General features: G+C 34.3%; 2 protein-coding genes across 6 annotated transcripts in view; both read right to left on the bottom strand.

The window, feature by feature from the left end:
• Positions 1–43: 43 nt before the first annotated feature.
• Positions 44–6,291, bottom strand: LOC104894305 (protein transport protein Sec61 subunit gamma-1). The gene is made up of 5 exons (XM_048644084.2): positions 6,061–6,291; positions 5,807–5,874; positions 1,523–1,643; positions 1,322–1,440; positions 44–306 (listed from the first exon to the last, which is right to left on the bottom strand). Exons 3-4 carry the CDS (start codon positions 1,614–1,616, stop codon positions 1,325–1,327), a joined length of 210 nt encoding a protein of 69 aa, XP_048500041.1. The 5' UTR covers positions 1,617–1,643; positions 5,807–5,874; positions 6,061–6,291; the 3' UTR covers positions 44–306; positions 1,322–1,324.
• The window catches only part of LOC104894410 (tRNA(His) guanylyltransferase 1), a 28,548-nt gene continuing 19,877 nt past the window's right edge, over positions 2,740–11,410 (bottom strand). For 4 of the 5 annotated variants that reach the window (XM_057395265.1, XM_019249716.3, XM_019249717.3 and 1 more), the window contains 7 exons: positions 10,034–10,165; positions 9,895–9,939; positions 9,625–9,794; positions 9,409–9,494; positions 8,789–8,887; positions 8,620–8,679; positions 2,740–6,871 (listed from right to left, as the gene is read on the bottom strand). In XM_057395265.1, the coding sequence (XP_057251248.1) occupies positions 6,740–6,871; positions 8,620–8,679; positions 8,789–8,887; positions 9,409–9,494; positions 9,625–9,794; positions 9,895–9,939; positions 10,034–10,165 (724 nt within the window). In that variant the 3' untranslated portion in view covers positions 2,740–6,739. The remainder of the gene's footprint in view (positions 6,872–8,619; positions 8,680–8,788; positions 8,888–9,408; positions 9,495–9,624; positions 9,795–9,894; positions 9,940–10,033; positions 10,166–11,410) is intronic. The other variant, XM_019249718.3, reaches the window with a different exon arrangement.

Here is an 11,410-nt window from a genome sequence, read left to right as displayed (position 1 = left end):
CATATGATGAGTGAATTGCAAAATTTGAGCACAATGATCAAAGAACTAACATTGAATTGAGGAAGATATTCTAGGTACAAAGATCAAAAGACTTCCAACACTGAAGTCTTCAATTAGCACGGTGACAGTGGAACTAAGTAAGCTGCCAAAATTACATAGTATATCCTGACTGTGAAAACAAGTGCTACACAAAAGTTGTTTAGCCTACAGTAAGATATATGTCAATAGAGGTCTAAAAGCATTTTATCTTCGTTCTTCTCTTCATACATAGCTCTCTCTAATAGACAAAATTGTAACGCGACATACCTGCACAAAAAAGAAAGGGCTCGTTAAAACAATCGGCATTCTCCTATTTCAAACATCTACATCAATTCTAAATGTGTTCATTGCTTAATAAAGTTCATGATATGCTTCACTTGCTTTAGAGCACACGAATTTCAAAATTACAACCTGCAAGAGTAAGACCCTCAATATCATGGCTTCCATAAATTAGCACACTGGTAAACATTTCGGATAAGCCTACAATAACATTGTCTTGAAATCACGGCTTCTGCAAAGCTTGGACTCAAAATACTTGTAGAGGCATGGGAGAATCATCACCATAAACACTACATATAGATTTATTATGTCCAAAATAATACTTTCATGAGAATCATTAAACGCTTATAGCGGTAAGTCCGGTGACATTGACTATAAACCGTTTTAGTGAACACATTTAACTTATCACCAAAATTGTCAAAGCTCATCCATGTTCTCTACAAAGCTTGCCGACTGAAATGTGCAAAAACTATAAGCTTCTGTCTAAGGGTTACATCATCGACCACCACTTATAAACGATTGAAACCAAAACGCAGCAAATTATGGACGAAATTAAGACGGTGTATCAACAATCACCACAAATATCGATAGTAATCTAATACATCAATCACTCCATTGATAAGTCTGCAGAGCGCAATCACATACCCCGCACAATGTCGCATGCTTAGCAGAGTAAATACAGCAAAACAATCAAACCATCACATCCAAATTAACCTCACATTAGCTCCAGCATTCACTCATTGACTCATATTATGTGCGAAACTACTTTCTCATACAAACTGCCAAGTTCTCCAATCTAACATGATTCATCTAAGCTAAATTTCCACATTTTCTCTACTACTTCCAAAATAGCATTCTAAAATTTACCAGCATGCATTCCTAAACAAGTTTGTTAGCTCAATTTGCAAATTGATACATGCATCAGATCAATTTAAAATCGACCAACTCACAAAATTGGATTCGTTTTGACTGTTGAGAGATTATATCATCAAAAGAAACATACCGATTAAGTGGAACCAACAATGATATTGTTAATGGGAATAAAGATGAGTTTGACGAAGAATCCAACGAATCCCATAACTACGAAACCAACAGCAGTACGAAAAGCAACCTTCGAAAATTCTGCAAACCAAAACAACTCAATCAAATCATAATTCATAAATATACTCAAACCCTAAAAAATCCAATCGAAATTAAAAAGTACCTTTGCGATCGGGTTTGTGGCAACGCTTAACGAGGCGAACGCTGTCTTTGGAGAAATCTCTCAATGGATCGAAAACTGAGTCAAGTACATCCATTGATGATGATTTACTAGAGAGATTGAGCTGAGAATTTTTTGGATTAGTGTAAATTATTTTAGGAAGAAAAGAGATTTTTGCACAGAATTTGATGGTAAGTGTTGAGTTTTTAAGGTGGTTGTTTACTTGTTTACATGAGAGGGAAGGAAGAAGGAAAAAATTGCAAATTGCAATAGGCTGTGTTAGGAATAAAGACGTGTACCAGCCAATGACATTCTTCCACGTACACAATATGCTTCTCTTCTCAAGCAAATTATTTCTAATTTCCTTTTGCCATTGAGTTTTGTCAGAGTGCTTGACTGCTGTGTTTTTTTCCAACTTATTTGTACTTATCTCAATTTATGTGAACTTATCTTATCTTATATGAACTTATTCATACTATTGATATTTATCTGAACTTATTGATACTTATTTGAACTTATTTTGTGAGAGGAAAAAGTAATGATTATACTCCCTCCGTAACATATTAACTGCAATGATTGGACATTTTTCCTCTCTACTTTATGTTAAATCATTGCAGTTATTACGTTACGGAGGGAGTACTTATTAATACTGAACTGAACTTATTTACTTATTGATACTTATTTTAACTTATCTTAACTTGTCTGAACTTATCTTATTCAATAAGTACTAAAAATAATTAGAAACTAAGTTAAATTAAACATTTATTATTAATGAATGTTTTTTTTCCTCTCTAAACACTAGGGTTCCACGAAATTACTCTAGGGTTTTGTAGAGTTTACATTGCTCCTTCGATCCAGTTCCCTCGAAGTGAGTTCAATCTCACACTTTCTTTCCCTGTTTTTCTTTCAAATTATCCCACGACCATCTGTGGTTTTCCTTTGCTTGGTACACATGGAATCTCTCGAGGACAAACTCAAAGATTTAAAGATGACTGAAGAGGAGGATGAAATAATCGATTGCTGTGACGAGGAGGATAAGCAATTTATGCAAGAACAATTGAATTTATGCCTCATTGGGAAGATATTAACACAAAATTCTTTCACAGTTGAATCGATGCAAAGTGCCCTAAAGGTTGCTTGGAGGCTCGCTAAAGGTATGATAATTAGAGAAATTGATGAGAATATCTATATGTTTCAATTTTTCTCTATGATGGATAGAAATAGGGTGCTTGAAGGGGGCCTTGGTCGTTTAGGGGTGCCCCAATTTTGTTGAATGAAATTGTTGATGGAATACAACCATCTGAGGTTGTTTTCTCTAAAATAAAGTTCTGGGTTCGTGCATGGGATGTGCCCTTGCATAAACGAACTACTGCAATGGCAAAAACACTAGCAACAAGTATGGGGGACTTATTGGAGGTGGACGAATCTGATCCTATAGGGTGGTGCAAGTTCCTTCGTTTTAGAGTTGCTCTTGATATTAATAAACCTCTGAAAAGGTGGGCTAAAGTTGCAACAAATAATGGCCCTAAATTAATTAAATTCACATACGAAAAATTAATGGATTTCTGCCATGCTTGTGGATGTCTTGGACACGTACTACCAATGCTCGAAATATGATGACAAAACTCCCACTTCTGAACTACCTTATGGCAAATGGCTTAAATCTTCTCCCTTGAGGGGCAGACTTCTAGAGGCGAAATTAGAAGAGGAGACGAGGAGATGTCAGGAATTGAAGGAATCATTGAAGCAGAATAAGACACGGAAAAAACTGAATTTTGATGGCCCTAGCAGTAATAGTGGAGCTGAGTCTGGGAATAATATGGTGTTAGCTGCGAATGTGAGACAACCAGAACATGAGGTGGAGGAAGCTATAACTGAAGGCCCAACGGTTCGATTCTCCAAGAGAGGTCGTACTGAGACCTCAAATTCAGGAATCCGAATGCGGAGAAGCTGGGACAGATTCACAGTAGAGATAACACGGGAGCTTCGAATAATAATGGGGAAATGGTGATTGAGAACAACACTCAGGACATGATTATTGATGGTGCGGGCAACCAAAATGCCCTCCCTAATCAATGAATGTTTTGAGTTGGAATTGCCGAGGGTTGGGGAACCCCAAGGCAAAGGCTGCGTTGAAACGTGTGGTTTTACAAGAAAATCCCCAATTAGTCTTCTTGCAAGAGACTAAGCTATATTCTGATGAATGTGAACGATTAAAATTTCAACTTAAACAGCATGGTATGCTTGCTGTTGGTTGTAGGGGGGAAGGGAAAAGGCGGAGTGGAGGGCTAGTGCTGCTATGGAGGGAAGACTGGAGTGTGTCTCTTCTTTCATACTCGGCAAATCACATCGATGTAGATGTGGTGAGTGCAGATGGTTGTGAGTGGCGTTTCAGTGGTTTCTACGGCTTTCCAGAGGAGTCTAATAAACATCTTACTTGTCAGTTGCTTCAAAATTTGGGGCAAAATAATACGAAACCATGGCTTTGTGGGGGAGACTGGAATCTAATGCTCTGGCAAGATGAGAAACAAGGAGGCAACCCGTTTGACTATGCCCAAGCTCGAATGTTCAGGGAGGCTGTGGATTCTTGTAGCCTTATCGATTTGCATTATACGGGGTATAAGTTCACTTGGAACAACAATCAAAGTGGTGATAAGAATTTGCAAGAACGTATAGACCGTTTTTTCTCAAATCAAGCCTGGAAGGATATGTATAGGGGCTCTTATGTCTCTCACCTCGAAAAAAGGAGGTCTGATCACTTACCCTTGAGCTTAAGCATTAAAACACTCATTAGAACTCAACCAGAAAAGAAGGAGAAGAAGCTGTTCAGGTTTGAGGAAATGTGGCTCAGGGATGAGTCATGTGCTGAGGTCGTTGCGAATGCTTGGACAAATGGTTCAGATGCTGTTGCTAATATTAGTAGAATGGCATCTAAGCTCTCAATATGGAGTCGTGATAAATTTGGTGACTTCCACAAGGAACTAAAGGCATGCCAGCAACAAATGAGAGCTTTGATGGAAGAGCCTCAATCTGAAGAAGTGTTGCAGCAAATGCGTGCTATTGACGACCGTATGGATGAACTTGAACGAAGGGAAGAGGTCTATTGGAGGCAGCGAAGTCGTCAAGATTGGTTAAAATTTGGTGACAAAAATACCAAATTTTTTCACAATAAAGCAAAACGGAGACAAGTGCGAAATAATATTGAGAAAATTCATGATGCTGCAGGCAATGTCTATGATGAAGAACCTGATATTATGGAGCTATTTGTGTCATATTTTGAAGACCTCTTTACAGGTGCCACTTCAGTGGACATAGAGCCAGTTCTTGCGAAGGTTCAAGCTTGTGTTTCGGATGATATGGTGGATATACTTTTAAGACCGTACACAGGGGAAGAGGTGAATGAAGCTCTAAAGCAAATGCATTCTACTAAAGCTCCGGGACCCGATGGTATGTGTGCACTTTTCTATCAAAATTTTTGGAGTATTGTTGGACCGGATGTGATTGCTAAAGTGCTTGCTATTTTAAATGGAGATGATGATGTTGGCTTGATTAATCAGACTCATATTGTTCTTATCCCTAAAAAGAAAAATTGTGAGTCTCCTGTTGATTATCGGCCAATTAGCCTGTGTAATGTTCTTTATAAATTGTTCTCTAAAGTACTGGCTAATCGTCTCAAAGTAATTGTAGACGTCAAGTCCCTCGCGGGACCTGGGTCCACGTAGATGTGTGTTCGTGGGCTTGAGCCACGGATCCCGCACGTGAGTGCGTTGGGGGAGTGTTGTCGAGTGGGGAATCGCCACCGTGCCTATACAGGTTAATCACGGACGCCCGAAACATTGGTGCCAATTTAATGGCCCCACTGTCTGATCCAGTAACCAAATCGTGGGTTCGAGGACATGGTATGGAAAGAATCTTTGACCCAATCTGCCCGCATGTAGCGGCCTCTACTCGGTCTCATTGTAATTCCATTCAATCATATTCATTGGATACAAACAACTTAGCAATATTTTCCTATAGGATCCCTCTAACCTAAAATTACTAGTAAAGTGACTTTCTATTATGCACATATTACTACCTAGCCTAATTGTTGTGATCACTTCAAATTAATCAAATTAATAAGGTGCTTAAAATCCGTTCGTCCATGATTAATCTGAATTTAATGTGATTCAAACAATTTCCGATCTTGTTTAAGCAATAAAAAAAGTGTCTCATGCATAAACAATAATACATGTGCGATGATGATCAATATGCAAGAATCGAAAACTCAAATATATAAATCAAACTTACCTTGGATCGCTATCAACACAAAAGAAAACAAAGATTAGTGTATCAAAGATTTTCCTCCAATTGAATCGCTTATCACAACAAAAGAGATCGTCAGCATTGACAATTATGATTAAAGCGATTGTGATAAGGCGAAAACGATTTCAAACGAATGAATTTACATGATTGAAATTCAAGAGCAAAATAAAATAAAAGTATTAAAAATTAATGATAAAAGAAGAGAGAGAGTTGGATTGAATAGCCTCAGAATTTTGTACCTAGATTCGCAAAGAAGCGACTCCGAAAGTTGCGACAGATTCGAGAACCTTGGATGTTGTGAGTGATTTGTGTTTTGTGAGTGATTTGTGTGGTGAGAGAGATTTGGGAGAGTTTTGAATTGCACTAAGCACAAGAGAATTCGTTGATCATCGAATAGGCACCGAGAGCAAGTATTTATAAGCGTTTTGGGGAGAAATATAGGTAAAAGAGGAATTGTATACACGGATTTCAACCGTATATACGGTCCTATACGGTGTACAGGACCGTATATACGGTCACAACAACCGTATATACGGTCATGCCAACCGTATATACGGTTGTGTGTGACGTGTCAGCACGTCATCGATCAGTGTATACAATTCTTACTTTTATCTATCTTTCGTTCGACAGTTTTCTTTATCCGTTTTTATCCAAATCTAATCTGTAATTCAAGAATTATCCTATATTTGATTTTGGCTTCCTTTGAGATCAAACTTTTTAATCTTCTAGAATATCCCGGATCGTTGCTGAATTTTCTGGATAACTGAATTGATTTATTTTCGAAAATCATTTTATAAAACTTGTAAAAATCATAGAAAATCAAAGAAAAATCAGAAAAATAATCTAAAAATACTGGCGGACTCAGAAAAAATGAGAAGAATCCAATAAAAAGGCACTACAATTGTGATATTCCCAACATCAAGCAGATGGTCCAGATCTTTCTTCACAAAGGATCCAAGGGTGAGCTTTCCAAAAAGCTTCATCAATTATGTCACAGTGTTCGATCACAATTTTCCATGGAGAATCATCACCACAACTAAGGGTTTTTACCTACAAAATAAATAATACTACATAACCTACTCACACTTTCAAATAGCAAACATTTTTTACAACTTCACACAAATCATATGTACAAACATTAAGCAATGAAAGATATAGCACATTAAAAGCCAACACGGCAACAAATGCTTAGATCAGCAAGTGTGATAAAAAAATTTATTGCAAATTTGACGAAAGACAAAAAGTGATACTCCACAATAAATAAAGACTAGATTTTTCCCGTGCAAATGCACGGGTACCTATAATATAATATAATATTAATTACTAGTACTTTTTTTTTTGAATTTTGTTACTTATGGAGTAGTTATCTCTAGTAATTGTACTCTAAATTTAAATTATTTTTATAACATGGATAATAATTTCATTTTCCTATATTCAAGTGAGAATTTGAAAAAAAAAAAAAAAGAATTATAATACTTCCTCCGTCCCATTTTATAAGCTACATTTACTTATTCATGGTCTCCAAGACACGTGTTTGACCAAGAATCTATAATCTATAACTATATACTAAAACAAAAACCAGATGACATCAGCATGTATACGTGTCGCACTATTATGAATAAATTTCCCGCAAAAACAAGTCGCTTACATCATAATTGTAAAAAAAAAAAAAAAAAAAAAACCTAATACTTACCTAACGTTCCTATAATTTGAATGGAATAAATGAATTTAGGGAAATATTTTTGTTATTAGGCAATTTGTTATGCTTATCAAATATATAATAACCATGAATGAATTCAAATTTTTTTTTTTTTGACAATCAAAATTTCTATATTAAATTCACATAAAAACTAGAATTTAATAAGTAATCGCTCTCCGTTAAGTCCAAATAAAACATGTGAAACCGAGTAACAAACTATCAAAACAATTATTAAACAAAATACAAAATATATAATTTGTGATATGAGTACAAAAATTAAAACGGATAGATTACTTATAACTAAAATTTTAATCAACTAATTGTCAAAAAAATAAATAACCAGCTATCTTTAAATAATTTTTTAAAAATCATTAGTTACGTAAAATAACATTAGACAATAATATTATCTATGATTATGACAGGGGATAATTTTGTACAAAAGTCAATATAAATAAGATTAAATTTGAGAGAAAATTGAGATACTTGCCCAATGTTGTAAAACTATGATGAATGAATAATTTCAGGAAATTTTTTTTTCATAGGCTATTAGTTATAGCTATATAACAAAAAACAGATGATATCAGCATGTACCTATTATGAAAAAAAATTCCCGCCAAAACAAGTCGCTTACATCATAATTGTAAAAAAAGAAATACATATATCGTTCCCTTTAAGAATCTTGATTGATTCATTTCAACTTTGAAATTTGAATTTTAAAAGGTCTATATTCAGGGGAGTAAATAATTGGATATTAGAGTGAATGAGAGTGCTCAAATGGGAATTTGGATAGCTCTCATAAGATATGACTCCTAAATAATATACTAGCTCCATAACATAAAATTGTAAATCTTTGACTTTTTACGTATTTTAAGGAAGAAATTTAAGGGTTTTAATGAACAAATTAATCAAAACAAATTTTAGAGTAGTAACTTATGATCTCACTTTATAAAATAATGTTGTTTAATTTGTACGTTAATACCCTTAAATTACTTCCTAAAAATACATAAAAAAAATCAAATGTTTACAATTTTACATTACGGAGGGAGTAATTAGATTAGATAAATTAAAAAGCAGAAAAGAAAAGGAAAGAAAATAATACCTTGTTCCAAAATTTACACAGATGATAGATTTTAAATAATATATTAGAATCAACACATGCCTGTATCAAGAAAATGTGCGATAAACATATTATTGCAAATTTGATGCATACAACAAAAACTAAATTAATAAATAAGGATATACTTTTAAAAGTAAAAGAAAAATAATACCTTGTCCCAAAATATACAAGATCCACGACGAAAAATTTCCAATGATTTATCAGAATCAATATTTTTAAGCATGTCATTCTTCTTTTGACTTGGCATATGCTGAACATAGAAAAACAACGTATTACTCCATCTACATAATTGCATCACTAGTTACTATAGAAATTTTATTCAATGTAATATGGTATTTTGTGAAAGTGGACAGGGATTCAAGTATTAACTATGTCTAAAGTACAATGAAAAATATAAATCAAAAGACCATGTGAGAATCTGTCATGAGACCAAAGAGAAAAAGATACTTTTAATTTTTTTTAAAGGAGAAAAAGAAAAAAGAAGAAGAGGAAAACAGTAATACAATTTTGAGTGGAGACCAAGAAAGGAGACAAATAATATAATGTGATACAAGATTACCGGATAAATTAAGGTTAGTAAAAGTTGCTAAATTAAGGTAAGAGAAATCTTACTCTTGCATTGTAAATTCCAAAAATAGATATTTCAAACTAAAATTGAATCTCTTACAAAAAAGAAAGAAAGGTCCCATAATTATTATTACAATATGAATAAAACTAGATTTCAACAGGTACGCGTACAATCACACCATATAAAGAATCTTAATTAAATACCTCCAAAATGTTATGGGCATGACACCCTTTTAACCGTGAATCAACCAACAGCTGAAAACAAGTATTGTATTGGTAGTTTATATAGCCTGAAGTTTTGCAAATAGAGTCAAAGACAAAAACAGATGATAAATAGGGAAAAAAATAAAAAAAATATTAATTACAACTGCGAAGGAGATAAAAAAATATAGCATGTAAGATAGAAACATCAATACTCACAATCGACTTGTCTCCAAGACAAGTAGTCCCGAAGAATTCCAAGTGACGGGTAACAAACAGCTCGTCCATCAAATGAGGGTTGGTACTGCAACTCCTTTTGTTGGAAAAACTCTTTCCATTTCATGATATACATTGATGTAAAAAATGATACAATTGCAGATACTACTCCACTGCAATAGGAAAAAAAATTGTAACTACCTTTATATCTAACTTGTTACGAATCCCACTACATAAGCATACACCGTAACCATAGGGTAGTCAAGGACACACCTTCGATGTCGGTCATATAATTTGGAATCCTTCCTCAAAACGAAACTGTAAATTGTTCCGCAGCGAAAAGAGATAAAAAAATTATAATTATTTAAAAGAAAAAAAAATGATGGTAACAGAAAAACACCAAACAAATTACCTGAACTCGTCACTTGCACCATATGCAAAAATTATGTCTTTGAACTCATCTAAAACAGCTGCTCCACATGAATTCATTAGATTCAAAGCTGAAATATCATTGGGCTTCGTAAAATCATGACTTGCAGAGAACCTATCATAAGCCAGACAAAGTCACTCATAAAATGCATTTAGACTAAAATCACAGGACAAATAAGAGGTTACCTATCGGAAAAGTACATATCGATATTAGTTATTTCAAATAGCTAGCTACTTGCAACATATTGTCACGTTCACAATATTGTCATACTTTAGGTTATTGTCCATGTTTATGTACAATATTGTCCATTCATATCTACACTTCCTCCATTTCCATATCATATGCAACAATTAAAAGTTCATCCACACCAAGGTGAGTCATTATTTTGACCAAAAACTACAAACAACTGATATTACGAAAGTTTTTAATGAGACAAATCTAACAAAATCTCACTTGACAAGGATTTTCATCTAGTAAAATTCAAATTGTGGTTGAAGTGAACGTAAATTAAAACAAACTTAATTCCTGTCAAGTCTTGTGTATAATATCTTCCAAGTTATAAATTTACAATGTCCTGTCGGTCTTGTGTATAATATCTTCCAAGTTATAAATTTACAATGTCCTGTCTATACCTATGACTATATACGACTATATATATGACTGACAAACTATTGACAATGCTTTCATTATAGGCTATAGCAACTAGCTATTTATCATTCCTCCTTACCTATCACGTGTTGTGTAGCACTTGCCACACAAAGCAATAACACGTCATCTCCATTACCAATTTACCATTATTCAAGTGTTCCTTTAGCAATTCGCATCACAAAATAAATAAAAGATATACTAAAATTCACACTCATGACATCCCATCTAGATCTTACAAATGGATCTAAACCGCTTTATTGCTAGCTTAAACACACTCATCTATAATATAAGCACCTAATATTATAAACAAAATAAAAGCATATATCCTATTTGCAACATTTTAGTAGAAATATTGTACCTTATTCGTTTGAAAGGAAGGAATGAGCGTGACAAGGGGCCAATGATAAAACGGTGGACCTTAAAGGATGCTAATGCTAAAGCTTTCGCAGAGAAAGTGATCATCAATGCAAATTGGGATAGTGAGGAAGATCCAAATGCAACTTAGTCTCAATTGAAGAATTGTTTCCTAAGAGTGGCCAAAGAGATCTTGGTGGAATCAAGGGGAAGAAATATAGTGCATAGGGATACTTCATGGTGCAATGCAAAAGTGAAAGTTGTTATCAAACACAAAAGAGATTGTTATCTGGCCTAGGGAAAATGTAGGTTCAATGAAAACTTTGTAGCATATAAGGACGCTAAGGGTAAGGCAAA

The sequence above is a fragment of the Beta vulgaris genome, chromosome 5, assembly GCF_026745355.1.
Source record: "Beta vulgaris subsp. vulgaris cultivar EL10 chromosome 5, EL10.2, whole genome shotgun sequence".
Taxonomy (NCBI): Eukaryota; Viridiplantae; Streptophyta; class Magnoliopsida; order Caryophyllales; family Amaranthaceae; genus Beta; species Beta vulgaris.
The sequence above is the reverse complement of the archived record's forward strand: the minus strand, read 5'-3'. Positions and strand labels throughout refer to the sequence as shown.

Excerpts from the sequence above, each read along its gene's own strand:
- LOC104894305 (XM_048644084.2), bottom strand. The coding sequence starts at position 1,616 with ATGGATGTACTTGACTCAGTTTTCGATCCATTGAGAGATTTCTCCAAA. Across the intron at positions 1,441-1,522 it reads CCACAAACCCGATCGCAAAG|AATTTTCGAAGGTTGCTTTT; the intron begins GTACTTTTTAAT and ends TTTGGTTTGCAG.